The sequence below is a fragment of the Leptinotarsa decemlineata genome, unplaced genomic scaffold, assembly GCF_025532065.1.
Source record: "Leptinotarsa decemlineata unplaced genomic scaffold, Ldec_3_MD MMD2_tig00001973_RagTag_RagTag, whole genome shotgun sequence".
NCBI classification, from domain to species: Eukaryota; Metazoa; Arthropoda; class Insecta; order Coleoptera; family Chrysomelidae; genus Leptinotarsa; species Leptinotarsa decemlineata.
Genome location: NW_027412572.1, coordinates 694,693 through 714,410, shown reverse-complemented (window position 1 = coordinate 714,410; position 19,718 = coordinate 694,693). Strand labels below are relative to the sequence as shown.

Below are 19,718 nucleotides of genomic sequence, written 5' to 3'. Positions count from 1 at the left end.
TCGATAGATCAAAAAAAAGTGCCCCAACATATTTTCTCTGGTCCAGTGCATCATAAACGTACTTGAAAAAAATATATGCAGCACTTTCAGTTGACCTACCTGGGCAAAACCCATGCTGATGTTTGGAAATAATATTAAATTTTTCTATAAATGACAGCATTTTAGAATGAACACATTTCTCAAAAACTTTACACAGTGCTGTTTGTACTGTTATTGGTCTGTAGTTTTCAATTATATAAATTTCATTATTTTTGTGTAGAGGAGTAACTAAACCAATTTTCATCTTATCAGGAAATTCTCCAATTTCAATTGATCGGTTTATTATAAAAGAAAGAGGTTGACTCACAGAAATTCTCATATTTTTCACAAGTTTTGTTGATATGCAGTCAATATCTACCGAGTTCGTATTTTGGAGTGACAGAATAATTTCACAAATGTCACTTGGTTGAATGGGTGAAAAGAAAAATGTATGATGCACGGACATGGTTGTGAAATCTGTGAACGAAGATAGACCGAAATGTTTTTCAATCTCACATTTTGCTACTGTTGAGAAGTATTTTCCAAATACATTCACAATTTTATTTGTGTCATTTATATATTCACCGTTCAATTCAATCTCCCAGTTCAACTTTTTTTTGACCTGCCTGTTTTGTTTCTAACTAAATTCCATATTTCTTTTTGCTTTTGTCGCTGATTCTTGTTATCAAGATTCAGTTGGTAGAATGAATACTTTGCATCATGTAATTTACGCTTGTATATACCCTTCAAATAATTGTAATATGTCCGAATATTCATATCATCACTACTGCTAACAAGCCAAAATACATTTTTGAGACTATTTCCCATGTGAATGATAAACTATTGTTGTTGGTGAAGATTTAGACTTACTCGTACTCCTTACTGCTCGAACTCCACCTAAAAAAACTATTTTCTTTGTAGAGCCAGGAAAAGCTCAAAGTCAAACCGAAATATATTCGTCAAAAAGTTTATCTACTTCTCAAAGAGTCAAAATCATGTACTATTTTTACACGCAATAACTGGCTGTGATACGACGTCTGCATTTCACAAGATGGGTAAAGCAACAGTCTTTAAAGTGTTTGAAAAACACCTGATATTCTTATATTTATACTTATGTATACCGATAGAAAAATATTTTTACTTAAATTACAACTTCAGAGATGTATATACGTGGCATACTTATGCATATAATGAGGATTACAACTTTTTGACTCGTCGTATCTCAGAAACGGTGGCTCTAAGAAAGAAAAGTGTTGATACATTTTTTGTAGAGAATTTTATGGTCTACAATTTTTAGCTGAGGTTATTTTATGATAGAACTCACCGTTTTCCTGAAAATCGCGAAAAACCAATTTTTTTCGCAATTTTTGACCTTTGACCTCGTAGGCATCGCAATCATTTGGAACTTTAAAATCTTATTTTTAACTATTTTTTGAACAATTACATGCGTTTGCAGCTTGTTGTAAATTTATGTACGTTCCAATGTCTAGATTGACCGGATTACAATACTAAGACGTTTCCTTAATACTACTATGCCAGGGAAATGACTGGGAAAAAATGTGTAGTAAGAACTCCTGAAATTGAGGAAGCGGTGCTGCAAGAAATTGAGGAACATCCTGAGACGAGTACGAGGAAGATCGCTAGAACTCTGGATATTTGTCATCAAATTGTTTGGCGTATTTTGGTTGATTTTTTGTTATACCCATACCATATTTCAAGAGTGCAGGCATTACTCCCCAGAGATTTTCCACAGCGTGTGAACTTCAGTCAGTGGTATCTACAAAGTATTGCACTAAATCCGCAGTTTGAGACACAAATTTTGTTCACAGACGAAGCAAATTTTTCTCGGAATGCCATTCAAAATTTACATAACAATCATGTGTGGGCTGAAGAAAATCCCCATGCAATAACCGAAACCCATTTCCAACACCAATTTTCGGTTAATGTATGGGCAGGAATTATAGGTGATCATCTAATAGGCCCATTTTTTCTACCAGGACGCCTTGATGGTCGTTCTTATTTACACTTTCTCGAAGAAGACTTACCTGGGTTATTGGAAGTTGTGCCACTTGCGTTAAGGAATCGAATATGGTACATGCACGATGGCGCCCCTGCTCATTTCAGTGTAATTGTCCGAAACCATTTAAATACAGTTTATCCTAATCGTTGGATAGGTCGCGGAGGACCTCAGCAATGGCCAGCAAGATCCCCCGATCTCAACAGTTTAGATTTTTTTTTATGGGGTCACCTTAAAACTCTTGTGTATAAAACTCCCGTTAATACTTTAGAAGATTTAAGAGAGCGAATAGTTGCCTCGTGTGAAACTATACGAAATACGCCGGGAATATTTGAACGGGTGCCTAATTCCATGCGTAGAAAGGCGAAAGCATGCATACTAAGTGCAGGTGGCCACTTCCAACAATTTTTATAATCAGTTTTGGTATTATTACTTATTAACAAATTTGTACTATTCGTTTAGACTTACTGTCACAAAATAAAATAAAACTCGTTTTTGTGAAAAATTTATATTTTTGCAGATTATGTTTTCAAATATTATTAGGGACTTGGTAATGCGTTATGAAGCAATTTTCATATTCTCATTCATTTTGGAATTGATCTAATTTCTTAATTTGCTTTCTGTCGATTTTAATTTTTTTGAGTGAAAATCATGCGTCGGACAAAGAAATACCAGATCAAATTTTCTCAAAAATAAATGAGGATTTTAAAAATGATTTTATTTTGAAAAGAAAGCATTGGCGTAGTACTTTTTCCCCAAAAATATTCAATGCGAAACCCGTAGGGATGCCACTGTTTGAAAAAATACAAATTTTTGTACATTACAAAATTATCTCAGTTATTATCAAAAAACTGATTATTTTTGAAAACTTTGCCACCCTGTATCTCAAAAGTTAAGGCGTTTAGGACATACGTCCAAAGGACGTTTTTTCCTTGAAATGGGTCTAAGAATTACCTCCTTGAATATCAGCATGTGTTTAAGGAACACCCTGTAAAATGTATTTGAATATCTGTTCAGGTGTCTTGTTGGATAGAGTTTTTTACCATGACTCTGTGGGATTCTTTGAAAAAATTCAATGATTACTCTAGGTGACTATTGGAACAGTGATCAATATTGATGTAGATAATAAAGTGCTTGGAAACTCACCTGTGCATAACGTTCATGAGCCCTCTTAACGCTCATAAACGGCCTTTCATTTTTCGTCAAAGTACTGTAAGTCGATTTCAACGTACTATAACTCGAAGTCGAACCGGGTGTTGAAGAACCATTCTTATGTGTGGTATTGATATGTAGAGGAATTGTATAGTCGTCATCATCATCTGCGAAAGCAGTTGTGTCACTGGTATACCCGTCTAAACGGTGACTCGCCGTTGGCCTCATATGCCTCGACTGAACGCTGCGGAGTTCTGATAAGAGTCGCGTTTCGTGAGGTTGCCTTTCCTCCCTCAGGATGATTTCGCGGCGTTCCTTCAGTTTCTGTTGTTGACGCTGCAGCCATGTTAGGTTGTTAGTTGTGGCGTATCTGTAGAACGTTAAATATACATTAACAATAATTATATTTATTTTCACAAGTATATCAAATCAAACAATGAAGCCTACAATTATCATTCTGATTGAATAAAACGTTACTCTCAGAATCATTGAGGTTATGTTATCGTGCAAATATAAATGATATTTCCTATATGGTACCACTTTATTGTTTTGCGTTTTTAGGGCAAGTCTACATGAAAAAACATTCGTGTACAAAAAAATCCTAATATACAGGACTGGAAACTAACAACTATGTTTTATTATTAATATATGACAGAAATTCTAGAGGGAGGTTCACCCCCCAGTAATATAGAGAGAATAGAAAACCCCTCAGTTAGCTGTGAGGTGGATGAAATTTTTCAACTTTTCGGGGGTTCTGAATCGCATTCTCGGTATTATTTGAGTCAAACAATCATTCAAGGGCTATCCAAAAGTCAGCGAAAAATGTGTTGAAATAGTCAACATTTCATTCCCCTAATCAATTCTCAGTTCGATAAATCACTACAGGCTAATCAGAATAAAATTATACAGGCAGTTTCTTTTATCATGTGGTAACATTGCTATACAGGGTGTCAATTAAGTATGTACCATAAATTCAATAGACGATTCTTCAGGTAATTTCAAGATGAAATGTTCATATAAACATGGGTCCGGAAGTTCTTTGTTCTCAAGATACAGGGTGTTAAAATAAAAATAAAAAAAAAGTTATTTGTAAATATCTTGAATATCCACGGGTGTGAAGTTATCCACATCCACAAAGTACACTGAGAAAAAAATATCGCATTTTTATTTTTTCATTTACCGACTCTGCACACCTTCCATTTTTCAATATGATACGCTAATTGACTGAATTAGTAAAAAAACAGAGCCGTCCTAGTTTATTAAACTGTCTGAAGGCGATAAAATAGGGTGGAAATATTTAACAAAATCGTAACATGAAAAATCGACTTTGTACACCTACAAAATTGAGATATGTCATTCCTGATGATCTATTCGACAGAAAAAACTTCACGTCTTAGTTTTCCAGTGGTCCAGTCATTATAGTAAGTTTACCTCGGAATTCGAGATACCCAGCTGTAAGTCTGTAAATACTTGTATATTGACACCCTAAAAGGTCAAAGGTCACAAAAATCGGTTTTTTGCGCTTTTTTTGGAAATATCTCATTTCCTATGGGTTTTTTGCTATTTGTATTTATTATCAATATTGTAGAATACACAATTCTCTACAAATTTTGTTTAAAAAAATTTTTTATACGGTGAACCGTTTTCGAGATAGAGGGCGGAGAGCACGCGGTCACAGCATCACTTCAGGTCAACCGGTGCCTCCGGTCGAAAACGCGCCATATATAGTTGATGAACTATCGATAAATCAATGATTATAAATATTTGTCAATTTTTATTAACTATTATATTATATTTTATCATTTTTTTCCTAACTTATCCACTTTTTATTCAGTATTAATTTATTTAACAACACTTACCTGCCCATGTGATTGCAGAATTGTTAATGAAAATATAGGAATTATATTCGAATCTTAACCTAATTAATATTCATAACTTCTTACATGATGGAAAAAAAACAAATAAATTATGAATTAATCTTTTTATTAAAAAATATCATTGAATACATTTATTTTTATTGAAAGTAAAGAAATGGAATGAAGGGTACAAAAACTACAATTTATAATTTTAATCATCTTCTTCCTCGTCATCGTCGTCTCCTGGCTGCTGGTAAATTTCAAACTGGTCTTCATTATCGTCTTCAACGACATTTGTCTCAAGTTCTTCCATTGAGACAAGCTTGCCCATTACATTGGCCACAAGCTAAAGAGCATTGCAAGCCCGCTTTCCTGCATCCGCATCGCGAACCACAACCACTCTTGCAGTTGCAGAAAATTGTATTTAGCAAATCTTCTGGAGCAGGTGGTAAAATTGTCATGATAGGCTCCAGAAAATCGTTTCGCATTGCCCAACCCCATACCTGGGGTTCCAAATCATGTCCTAACCAAGTTTGAACTTGATAATATACACGGTTGAAATGTTGATGAGCAGCTGCACTTGTTGGTGGAATATTTGAAAGCTGCACAGGTTTATTAAGTTTTGTAGACTTGACGTGATGCATATAACGAAGATGATCGAGACTTTTCACAGATTTCGGAGCATTATAGACTGCCAATAAGGTTTGAGTTCCACTCTCTAATAATCTCTGGGCCGAACAATTTTCTTCCTCGAATTCTGCAGCTAGTTCATCCAAATTTGTCAGTTTCTCAAAAACTTTTAAAAATGATTTTTTTCCCTTTTTGAAAAGCGCAGAAGTTGTGTCACAGCCAGTTAATGCGTGCAGAAATAAAATATGTTTTTTAGAATGAGGATAAGTAATTATCAAAACTTTTAGTCGAGTATATCTCCGTTTTTACATTACCTTTCCCAACTTTTTTAAAAAAAATTTTTTGTTCATAAGACAGTGTACGCCCAATTAAAATGACAAGTAAATTAATATCTTGTCCTATTATAACTGCAGTTTTTTTATTTCTATTCTCTATTTTCTATTTAAAATGTCATTAGTGTAAATGGGAATGTAATTATATTATGATTTAAGTTTTTCTCTTAATTATTTTTTAATTTTAGTAAACGTTTATCAGTATTATTGAATAGATATAGATTTAATGCATGAAGAAAATGATAAAATATAATACAAATATTTATAATAATTGATTTATCGATAGTTCATCAACTATATAAGGCGTGTTTTCGACCGGAGGCACCGGTTGACCTGAAGTGATGCTGTGACCGCGCGCTCTCCGCCCTCTATCTCGAAAACGGTTCACCGTATAAAAATTTTTTTCAATCAAAATTTGTAGAGAATTTTGTATTCTACAATATTGATAATAAATACAAATAGCAAAAAACCCATAGGAAATGAGATATTTCCAAAAAAAGCGCAAAATACCGATTTTTGTGACCTTTGACCTTGAAATTTAATAGTTGCTTACACCCTACCATATGTAGGTTTCGAGACAACTTTTAGGGTGTCAATATACAAGTATTGTGTCAAAATTTAAGCTTAAATGACTGGATTACAGGCCGTCTGAGGGGGTGAACATGGGGTAAAAATATCAAAAAATGTCTCAACATGAAAAATCGACTTTTGTAGGTGTACAAGCTCAATATATAAATATATGATTTTTTCAAGTTTCCACCACATTTTTACCCCCTCAGACGACCTGGAAAACTATAACGTGAAGTTTTTCTCGTCAAATCGGGTGTCAGTGATAACATATCTCAATCTTGTAGGTGTACACAATCAATTTTCGAAGATACGATTTTTTCAAATTTCCGCCCCATTTTCACCCCCTCAGACAGCCTGGAAAACTATAACGTGAAGTTTTTTCAGCTGCATATATCATCAGAAATAACATATCTCAATTTTGTAGGTGTACGAAGTCGATTTTTTGTGTTACGATTTTTAAAAAATATTTCAGCCCTATTTTTACCCCTTCAGACAGTTTAATAAACTAGGACAGTTCTGTTTTTTCACTAATTCAGTCAATTAGCGTATCATACTGAAAAATGGTAGAAGTGGAGCGTCGGTAAATGAAAAAAATAAAAATGAAATATTTTTTTTCAGTGTAATTTGTGGATGTGGATAACTTCACACCCGTTAAATATCACTAACCTAATTCTGTTGTAATTTGGTAATGGTATTCATAACATTAAGGAGCTTATTTAGCCCGAACGTGATTCAATTTATTGAGTCCAGTGGCGTCTCGAGCGGGATTTGAACGAATATTTTTGACTTAAAAATGTACGCCACTGACTTTTGTGCAATTTTTATTATTTCTTTGGATTGAGTAATTGGAAATACAACTTTATTGTCTCCTGAATTTTTTTCGTATCTTGCTTAGTTATTAAGAAAAAAAAGTCGACCTGGACCTCACAAGGAACAATATAGGGAATTAAATTTTTCTTTTGGAAATTATTATTTTCACAATTTTTCATTACTGATTAATATTTCTGGCAATAAATCGGACTAAAAAGTGAAAAATAAATATAGTTTAAAAAGCACGCTTTTAAAGAACATCGAACTGAAAAGTTAAAAATATTTTTTTTAAATATCTAAGCTTAAAACTGTAATGAACGGAAAATACTAGTATTATTATGGAAAAAGCGTCGGTACCACATTTTAGTATATCAGGCGCCCTTCGCTTTTTTTACAATAATACTAGTCTTTTTCATTCGTTATCGTTTTAAGCTTATTTGAAAAATATTATTTTCAACTTTTCAGTTCGATGTTCTTTAAAACCGTGTTTTAGTTTTTTGTGCTATTAATTAATCAAGTTTTGGAAAAGAGTTGGATTTTCCAAATTTTCTCGAACATTTTTAGGTTATGTAGTGAATTGTTTCATACAAACGTTGTATATCTTTTTATTTTCTACAACTTTTCTCAATTTGATGAATTTTGATTCAAAATGAATGAATTCAAATAACAGTCCATCATGAATTTTTTTTAAAAAACCGCAACAAGTATATTGGTTCCCAATTGAGGAAGATAATGTATAGTGAAAATCTGATAATGAAGGTAACTGAAATTATTCAATACAGCTATCGCCATCTATTAGTCAGAGGCCGAGGGTATGTCTTATTCGAAAAAAGTCGTGTCGCATTCACATCTCGTTTCATTATCTATGTCTCTTCTCATGTAGTTAGTGAGATATTTCCTTCATCGATTTCTCAAGCGCGAAAAATTTACGTATCTTGAGGGCCTATTGAATGGACGAAAAACAAATTTGAGTAAGTGAACTTAACAAAATACATTTTTTTGTGATTACAACAATTACTAAAACTTGGTATAATTTATAAAATATCAGTTTTTCGTATAGTGTACCTCTGATGAAAAATGTAGTGAAATGTTGAAACATTTCATAAAAATGAAAAATACAGGGTGTTCCATATGAAAAAGTTGAATTATGTCTGTTTGAAAATGATCAGTTTTACCGGGCACCCTATATATTCTTTTGAAAATTGAGATTTCCGAAATTATTATACTGATGTTGACTAACTATTCCTAAAAAAAATCCACTCAAATGCTGTAGACATGCGGGTAGTGAATAAAAAAAAATATTTTCTGCAAAATAGGTTTTTATGGAATAACTTGGCAATACCGTAATGTAAATTCGGCAATGTCAAGTTATTACATAAAAATTATTCGTATTCATATACTTGGTGTTCTATTTGACCAAAAAAATAAATATGGTTGGCCATGCCGTGGCTGAATCACCCAGTATACGAGAGAAAATAATTTTGAGATACAGTATTTATCCATAGGACTACAAAAAAAGTTAGCAGTTCGAAAAATTTTCAGTGCCATTGCTTTTCGAGTTTCAAAGCCGTGGATTATTGGAATTGACACTGAAAACCTCAGCCGTGAAAGTCTAAACAATTTTGTTTGAAAAATTGTTTCCTTTAATAGCACTGGATCGAGGGAGAGAATCTTTTTGACTCACCCTGCATTTAATAACAAAGTTTGAGTTTTTGACAATTCCAAGGGCTCTGGAATAATGGTATATAAAAGTCAGAATTTTGTAATATAAATTGTTATACATTTGTTGCAATGTCCACCTTGAATAGTGAGAAGGTTAACCACCGTCTCGAAAACAACGCAGAAGGTGGGATGCTGTGGTATTTCTTCATCGGACAAGGACTTTCATTCTACCCACGATTGCATAATTATTTCTTAGTTCAGATGTTTGTTTTTATTCGCGGCTATTACTGAGAAATTGTACTATTATATTATGTTCAGCCAATTAGTATTAGGTATGCTTTTGTACAGTACAATAATTTAATTTCAAGAAAGAAATACCGACCTTCGACAAAATAATGGAAGTTTTGAGAAAATATCAAAGAATATCTTCAATGAATATTACTGGAGGAAGATCTTTTCCTTCAAGATGATCACTTGGTGATCGAAACATGTGTCGATTTGGTGTTGCGAAAAAAATCCAGTAATATTCATTACTTCCAGGTTCCAAACAGTGCATCACAAGTATGTCTCAATAACAGGCAGAAAACTTAAAAGCAATTGAATGTCAGCTCTAACAAATTAAACAGAAAATCGCTCACAACCAAAAATGATGGAATTATTTGCTGGAGGAGACTTTACCTGAGGCAGATAAGAGAGTTTTGAGAATAGGAAGATTTATCATCTCGACCAAACTTGTTTTAACGAAAAAATACAGCGTGACCCACGGTCGATGGCAGGTTAGACGTTTCTGGAAAACGCAAAGCATGATTTTTCTGAAAATTTCACCTCTCATATTTCCTTACCTGTATTATCGATCTAAAATAGTTTCAGCATTGCGGCGTTGCCACTTCTATCAAAGAGTCCTAGCAATTAAATTTTTTTAAATGAAACACCCCATATATTAATACATTTTTGGAATCGCTCTAGTATTTTAATACTTTTTTGTTGATAATGTCCTATACCTATCTCTATCTGTTTGCGAGATAAAAAATAAATTGTGCTAAATATGGTCCAAAACATAGCCTTAATTGAAATTAAGTACATCAGTGCTCTTAATTTATAAAAAGTTGATATTTTGATGATAGTTTGGACAAACTCGAAATATTCAAATAATACCAAGAAATCGACTCCATATCATACAGGGCGTGCTAAAATTACTATTATTTCCATTGTGCATAAAAGTAGTCGAAAGTTCATTTTTTCAAATGAAACCCCCTACATATTACTCGGTAAATTGAAAGATGGTGAAAAATGCTTCAAGGTGATATATCATGTTTCTATACCTAAATCGTCAAGTTTTCTCAATAGAGTCGCTTCTTCTAGAAACATTATTTCTTTTTTAGAATTTGGATTTGGGTAGCAGTGGAATTATCAAGCTTATATAGCAGTTCGGTTACTTTTATAAGTAATTTACAAAGAGGTATCAACGGTGTTTCGAATCATTTTCCAAAATGAATGCAACTATCGATTATTCAAACGAAGTTCTTATGAAATTATTCATTATACACATGAACAAACTGATCAAATCATTGTCAGAACGTGTAAAAAATTCAACCAAATGTATCCTGAATGAACACGAATGAACGAGAGGAAGTTTGTAAGATTACAAAATAATTTCCTCTACTACGGCTCCATGTTAAAAGCGCCTTCAACATTACCAAAACCTGTTACTTCAAATGAGGACAATACTGTTAACGTTTTGGCATATTTTTATGCATATGCAGAAGCTTCCATTCGCAGTGCAGAAAAAGATTTAGGTGTATCACATGCTTCAGTACAACGAATTTTGAAAAATCACGGAATGCATCCGTATAAATTTACCAGAGTTCAAGCTCTAAAAGCAGAAGACTTCGAATCGTGAATCGTTTTGATTCATACACAGGAAAATGGGGAATTTTTGTCAAAAATAATTTGGAGCGACGAATCAAAATTCACAAGGGATGGTATTTTCAATAGCAGGAATAAACATTTTTGGGCTGATCATAATCCTCATGTTACAAAAGAAATGGGTTTTCAAGAAAAATTTTACCTGAATGTTTTCTGTATTCTGAAGAACAATAAAATTAGCTTTTTTATTTATGAAGACACACTGAATGCAGAGAGATATCTCCAAATATTAAGGACGACTGTAACCGATTTTCTTGAAAATTTGACTTCAGAGGAATATAGGAATTCGTGGTTTCAACTGGACGGAGCGCCAGCTCATTCCACCCAGGAAGTTTCCAGGAAACTTGACGAACACTTCGACGATCGTTGGTTTAGGCGTTTAGGGCCGTGGGATTGGCCACCGAGATCACCCGATCTCACGCCACTTGACTTTTTTATGGGGTGTTTTAAAAAAGGGTATACAGTATCCCAGTGCCTACCAAAGAAAAATTGCGACGGCGAATAGTGCGGAGTATTGAAGATCTGGATCCCCAGGAAATTGAAAAAGCAACCACAAGTCGCGTACAAAAAAACATTTTAAAGTGTTTAGAATATAATGGACATCATTTTCACCATTTATTGTGAAAATGTGATATTTTGTTTACAATTTTGTTATTTTCAATCATCCTATTCTGTTATTGTCTGTACTCTCACATGTTTTAGCCCACAAAATCTTACTTTTTACCTAGAAATGACTGATTTTTGGTACAGTTGTTCCCTGGAAACTTTGAGCCATAGTTAAGGAAATTATTTTGTAACCTTACAAACTTCCTCTCGTTCATTGGTGTTAATTCAGGATACGTTTGGTTGAATTTTTTACGCGTTCTGACAATGATTTGATCACTTTGTTCATGTGTATAATAAATAATTTCATAAAAACTTCGTTTGAATAATCGATATTTGCATTCATTTTGGAAAATGATTCGAAACACCGTCGATAACTCTCTTTAAATTACTTATAAAAGTAACCAAACTGCTATAAGCCTGATAATTCCACTGCTACCTAAATCCAAATTCTAAAAAAAATGTTTCTAGAAGAAGCGACTTTATTGAGAAAACTTGACGATTTAGGTATAGGAACATGATATATCATCTTGAAGCATTTTTCACCATCTTTCAATTTACCGAGTAATATACAGAGGGTTTTATTTGAAAAAATGAACTTTCGACTACTTTTATGTACAATGGAAAAAATAGTAATTTTAGCACGCTCTATATGATATGGAGTCGTTTTCTTGGTGTTATTCGAATATTTCGAGTTTGTCCAGACTATCATCAAAATATCAACTCTTCATGAATTGAGATTACTGATGTACTTAATTTCAATTAAGGCTATGTTTTGGACCATATCTAGCACAATTTATTTTTTATCTCGAAAACAGATAGAGATAGGTATAGGACATTATCAACAAAAAAAAATATTAAAATACTAGAGCGATTCCAAAAATGTATTAATATACGGGGTATTCCATTAAAAAAAATAAAGTTGCTGGGACTTTTTGATGGAAGTGGCAACGCCGCAATGCTGAAAATATTTCAGATCGATAGAACAGATGAAGAAATGTGAGAGGTCAAATTTTTAGAAAAATCATGCTTTGCGTTTTCCAGAAACGTCTAACCTACCATCGACCGTGAGTCACGCATTCAGACATTCAGAAAAATGCCGAAAAAGTATCCATATCTGGAGAACATCGAGACCGTTCATTTGATTATTGCAGGCACCTCCCCGAGCTATTATTCCGTACCTCAAAATTAATCGTGAGTAATTTGGAGTCGAACAATTGTTTTATTGTGAGAAATCTTTCTTGACTCTGCCAAACAACCGTTGCCAATTTCCACCAGAATAGAAGATTGCGGTATCATCCGCGAAGCTGATTATTGTGTAAATCTTTTAGGTATATGTTGAACAGAATGGGGCCCAATACTGTACCTTGTAGGACACAATTTCAAAGTGACAGTCTGCCGTCAATTTTTACGCATTGCTTTCTTTTTTCTAGATAACATTTCGTCAATTTATATACATTGCCTGCCAACCTTGCACTTTCAAATGGTTTTCAGGGGTTTCTGGTGACAAACTGTATCAACAGCTTTTGTTAGATCTACGAATATGCGCAAAGAGGGGTGACTTTTTACAAGGGTTCGATATATTTTTGTAGTCAATGATGCAATGAACAAATATTGTTACGGGGAAAGAATCTTATATTTCTGGAAAAATTTCGATATTCTTACTTTGATTATAGTTTCAAGTATTTTTCCAAGAAATCAAAACAAAACTAAAGACGGTAGCGAGGAGAGATGAATACGTATAAAAAAAAATAAATATATCGAAATTAAATCTAGCAAATCCAATAAGTGTCAGAAAAACGCTAATTTCAATAAATTAAATTCTGGATTTATGATTCTTGACAAATATTTTGTGTTAATCTCCTAGCTTGTCCGATAATCCGGTTACTTGTGAAGAAATAGCTACAGTTTTACTAATCTGGTTAATCTCTCAATAAACATGTTTTCCTGTTTACAAAATAAACGCATTCCGCTGGTACCGCGCGTTTATTACTCTAATTATATCCTTACGTATAATAAACACGGGTTTACTACATACCTAGTCATTGTTTACTAAAGGAATATACAATGCATGAAACACACCATTAAGGCATTTTCTATATCCAGTTGATGCACATGAGTACAGATGTAGAAAAGGTTATCTTCATTGAAAATATGAATTAAAACTTTCATTTCATCCTGCCCATTCAATCGTTTATGATAATTATACTAATATTAATTCATCCACACAAGTTTACACAAGTTATACAAAAATGTTATGAAAAGTAATGTGTGGCAAATAAATGAAAGTAACTCAAAAAAAGTAGACCCTGAGCGTGTAAGATGCTTAACTACAAGCTAGATATATATATATAGATATACAGGGTGATTCAAAAGTACTTTGACAAACTTCAGGAGGTGATTACTCACAATATTCTAATATGAATTGTCCAAATAAATAAATGTCCGGAAACGCTCCGTTTCCAAGATACAGAATGTTGAAGTTTTAGTTTTATTTTCGTTTTTTTCAAATAACTTTTGAAATACTGAACTTAATCAAACGAAACTTGGTAATAGGAGGTTTTTGAAGTGTCAAATTCGAACCTGATGTTCTTATTGCTCTCCTGATGTTCTTATTGCTCTTATTCGTAGGAGGCACCACCTACACGTCTTTTTCTTTTTTAAACATTCATTACTTTTTTGGGCGTACTTCTTGCACATTTTTCAGTAAAAAAAATCGATTCCTGTATCATATCTACGTAAATAAGCTACCCTTGTTATTAGAATGTAGAATAAATTAAAATAAACGAAACTGAATTGTATTCAAATAAATTGTTGGAAGTGTCCACCTTCAGCGAAGATACAAGCAGTCAGTCGTCTAGACATTGAATCTCGTACCCGTGTTTCACAGGCGTCTACTATTCGGTTTCTTAGATCTCCCTCGTTCACTACTGGAGTCTTATAAACTAGTGACTTCAAATGTCCCCAAAAATAAAAATCTATCGGGTTCAGATCTGGGGATCTTGGTGCCCACGCCTGGTTAGTTTCTTCTACACCCCTACCGATCCATCGATTTGGATAGACTGTGTTAAGGAATTCCCTGGCTACAACGCTAAAATGGGCCGGAGCCCCATCATGCATAAACCACATGCGGATACGAATTTCTAATGGTACATTCTTAAGTAGTCCCGGCAATTCATTTTCTAAAAAGTGTCTGTAAGTTGCGCCATTCAGTCGGAGCGTAAGACAGAAAGGACCTGTCAAGTAATTATCAATTATTGCCGCCCATACATTTACAGAAAATTGATACTGATAATGCCTTTCACTAACTGCGTGCGGATATTCGAGAGCCCAAACATGGTTGTTATGAAAGTTTGTGATAGCATTTCGGGAGAAGTTTGCCTCGTCCGTGACGAGTACATATCTTAAATATTAAGGATTTCCAGCCAATTTTCTCAAAAACCATTGACACATAGTAATGCGTTGGGGAAAGTCTCGAGGCAAAAGAGCTTGTACCCTTTGAATATGGTATGGATAAAACTCTTAAAGTTACCTGTTTCTGCCAAACGACGGTGGAGACTAGCAAATGTTGGAGCTGAAGGCAGTACTCGATTAAGAAATCGCTCCTGGTAAATACGTCTTGCTTCGCGCGCATTGCCATCCGCAAGGCCATAAACGAAATGCATTTCGGCTAAATGAGCATTATTGTTTAAATAATCCATTTTTTCAAAATAAGTGTTTTCTACTTCTACTTACGGAAACTTCAACAAAACGTCTGTCACAAAATATGTAATTACCAAAATTACTCACAAACGTCAAATTTATTTCCAAAGCATTCTTGTGAAAAAAGCAAAATATTCGTAATAACTTCAACATGCATCGATGCAAGTCCAAATATTTAGAAAACGGTTGCTTACAGCGACTAGTAACAAGGGTAGCTTATTTACGTAGATATGATAGAGGAATCGATTTTTTTACTGAGAAATGTACTAGAAGTACTCCCAAAAAAGTTATGAATCTTTAAAAAAGAAAAAGACGTGTAGGTGGCGCCCCCTACGAGTGAGAGCAATAAGAACATCAGGTTTGAATTCGACATCTCAAAAACCTCCTATTACCAAGTTTCGTTTAATTAAGTTCAGTATTTCAAAAATTATTTGAAAAAAACCAAAATAAAAATGAAATTCCAACATCCTGTATCTTGGAAACGAAGCGTTTCCGGACATTTATTTATTTGGACAATTCATATTAGAATATTGTGAGGAATCACCTCCTGAAGTTTGTCAAAGTACTTTTGAATCACCCTGTATACACAAAGTTGTGAGAATGTTCGACGACTGTCTAAGTTGAAGAACAATCTTTTATAATTTTCGGGTATGCAGTCAATAAGAGGATGGTAAAATAAGTGAATTCTTTTACTTGTACTAGCTTTCGAATTTTATTTGCTCTTCATCAGGAATTCTACAATGAATTGATAATTGATTTTAATATTCATTTGATAAATTGTGAAACGTGTGACACTAATGAAAGTGATGCTAGTAATTCCTTTCACTTGCCGTGATTTGTAAACATAACATTTCCCAAACGACAAACTTTACATCATGTAATGATTGATTAGATTATTTGAAATACAGTATTTTTTAAATCATATTACCCCATGGAGACTATGATGGGGTCACAGAAGAAGTGACAGGTTTTTTTTAATTTTAAAGTTTGAATTAAAGGCATGAATGTGAAGTTGACAGTAATGAAATTATTGACAATGATTTTTTTGACCTTATTGTCAACATACAATGGGAGATGAAAAATAAAAAATATAAATAATAATATTGTCAACAAGGTTGACAATATTATATTATTTTTGGAGGAGTTATATCAGTTGGTAGATGTCCCTTGTAGAGGGCGACTCAGTAGATATGAATAAATTACGCTGTGATGATTTATATTAGTTCTATAAATTATTGGATTTGATTCATTGAAAATTTTTGTCATTTCAAGAAAAGTTCTCTTTTTTATACGCTTTATATTAGCTTCACCTGTATGTATGTCTATATGTATGTATGTATGTTTGTATATATGTTTGTTTGTATGTATGTTTCTTTGTAACTCTCAAGCTCGTGATCTTTACCGACAGAATTATCGGCAATTTTGCTTGATCTATTCGCGGGCAGATGGCGCTGTGCGTAACCTCATTGATATTTCTTGATCTATTCGGGGGCAGATAGCGCTGTAGGTAAGTATCAATTATTGCTTTAGCTATTCGCGGGCAGATGGCGCTATACTTAACCTCCTTGATAGGTTGTTCAAAAGAAAATCAAAATAAAAAACATATTTCAAGAATTATAAGTGTTAGCGAAATTTTGTACTACAGATGGAATATTTAAATATTTACAATTACTTGTGATTCAGTACAGAAAAAAGTTTTGAACGAAATGGAAGATACATTCCAAAATAAAATTCGATTATTTGAAAGCAAACCAGAATATGGATTCCAACAATGAAAACTTTATCGTTAATTGTACACCTAAAAAATTCAGTTACTCAAATATTTCAAAAAATCGAAAAATTAGAATTAAGGTGCTTGACATACATATCAAATCAAAAGATTGATTTGAAAAATGAAATTATTCACTGAAAAAATATTTTTAGTCCATTAATATTTTGAATGAAACTTCAAATGGAAACATTAAGACTGAATTGTTTTTTGAAATTATCACTGCAAATTTTCTCTTACTTCAAAACAAATTTTACAACTGTCCGCCCTCTGTTGGAGACTTACTGCATCTCAGTATTACTATAGAATTTTAGACCTCAAACTTCATCATATTGTTTGAGAGGAATTTTATATTCGTGCGCCGTCTGTTGAAGATTTATAATACTAGTAGAACTTGAAATAAAATTATTTTTGACAATAAATCGGACTGAAAAGTGAAAAATAAATATAGTTTGAAAAACTGAAAAACACGCTTTTAAAGAACTAAACGCTTTGTGCCATATTTTTGTATATCAGGCGCCTGTCGGTTTTTTCACAATAATAGGTACTAGAATTTTTCGTTCGTTATTGTTTTAAGCTTATTAAGTTTTTCAAACTTTATTCATAATCACTATCTTCGGAGAAATCAGCACGTAGCAAAATTTTCCGGACACCCGGTATCACATTGAATGTGTACTTTGTGAATGTGGACGACTTCTCAACCGTCTCTTCATTTTATTAATCTTATTTTTATTCTGTAACTGCAAGAAAACGAAGCAAAAATGTATATGAATTATGATCTCATTATTATTCACACCCATGTAATTCAAACTCATGCATTCATTTCTATCATTAGTACTAAATTATAGTTATATTTTCTTTCCAAACAAGGAAGATAGAGACCGACCGAAACAGTATTTTCTACTTAAGTGGGCTTAGTGAATTGAGAATGCGGATGACTTCCTTTAAAGGAATAAATACCAACTACGTGTGTAATTGAAAAAATATACGGTATTGGGTAAGTATGTTGTGAATCTTTCGCTCTGGGTTAAGGAGGTAATGATGTTTCAAATATTATACAGGGTGTCCCTGGACTTCCTCTTTTCCTCTCGGGAATGTATAGATGGGGTCAAAATATAACCAGTACTTCATATAACTTTTTTTCCTAAAATCCTTCGTTACCAAGTAACGGGCCCTCGAAGTTACAAAATGAAAAATGTTTTTCTTTGATAACTTTTCAAGTGAATATTCAAAATCATCCAAATTTTCGTAATTGTCTAAACAAATGAATTCCTTCGATGAGCTTTCATGCAGGAGTCAGTTGTTTTGCTACAAAGTCAGGAACGGACTACCCCCGATGGTCCACACCCCAAAACTTTGAAATGACAGATATTTTTCAATCTTTTTCAACAAATTAAGGTTACTTGGACATTTTTATGAATAAAAGTACTCCTGTGGAAAGTCGATCGGAGCAACGAGTCTTGATAAAAATGTAGTTTCACTCGACGACATCAAACCCGCTCGTCCACCATTATTTGAAATGAATAATTATCAAAGCAGAAATAATAATGATAACGTTAATTCAACAACATTTATCCTGAGATGTCTACCATTATTCGAAAATATTAATTTTTAGGGAAAATGGAAATGATAGGTAAAATGTTCATAACGAATTTTTATAATGCAAACACGTTTAACTAACGAAACTCAAGAGCCTCAAGAGCAAACAGAAATGAAAAATCCGCTACAGACACTGCTCGATATGACCACCTTCTCTCTCTTTACATTTTCTTAGTCTGCGAAGACACCCTCCCTGTACTTGAAATAGCATTTCAGGGTCGTTTCGTATGGCTTCACAATGTAATGTTATTCTATTCAACAATACATCTCTTGTGTGAATAGGTGTAGCGTTAACAAGGCTTTTGAGATGCCCCCACAGAAAGAAATCCAATGGATTTAAATCCGGAGACCGCGATGGCCATGAATATGGCCCACCTCTACCAATCCATCTACAATTGTGGAAAATATGGTTCAGATGGTCACGCACAATCAAACTAAAATGAGGAGGAGCGCCATCATGCATAAACCACATATCTCTTCGGGTTTGCAATGGAACATGTTCCAAAAGTCCATTCAAATCGATCTAAATGAACTCCAAATAACGTTCTCCATTCAATCGGTCCTGTAGAACGAATGGTCCTATAAGATGGTTTCCTATGATACCAGCCCAAACATTCATGTTGAATTTCCGTTGGTGTTTGGTTTGCAATATCCCATGGGGATTTTCTTCGGCCCATATATGGAGATTATGAGAGTTGATAACTCCATCTCTACTGAAACCTGCTTCATCAGTGAATAAAACTCGATTAATAAAAGTCATATCCTCTCTTTGCCTATACATGAACCAATTGGCATATTCCAGTCGTGCTGGAAAATCTTGAGGTGTCATGGCATGTACCTTCTGGATGTGAAATGGGTGGAGCAGTTGTTCCCTAATTATTCTATGAATAGTGGACTTGGATGTATGGAACTGTTCTGATAGATTTCTGATGCTCATTGAAGGATCATCAGCGACGGCTTCCAAAATATTTTTCTCCAATACAACGGTACGTACAGTCCTAGGAGCGCCCTCACCACCTCATTTTGGAAAAACTGTACCTACAATAATATCGAAATAAAACAACGTGCTCCAA

At 33.6% G+C, this 19,718-nt stretch overlaps 1 protein-coding gene across 22 annotated transcripts in view; it reads right to left on the bottom strand.

Moving 5' to 3' along the window:
• Window positions 1–19,718, bottom strand: part of by (focal adhesion protein tensin) — a 687,936-nt gene that overhangs the window by 44,732 nt on the left and 623,486 nt on the right. For all 22 annotated transcript variants that reach the window (XM_074176604.1, XM_074176595.1, XM_074176594.1 and 19 more), the window contains one exon: window positions 3,182–3,557. In XM_074176604.1, coding sequence (XP_074032705.1) covers window positions 3,182–3,557 — 376 coding nt within the window. The remainder of the gene's footprint in view (window positions 1–3,181; window positions 3,558–19,718) is intronic.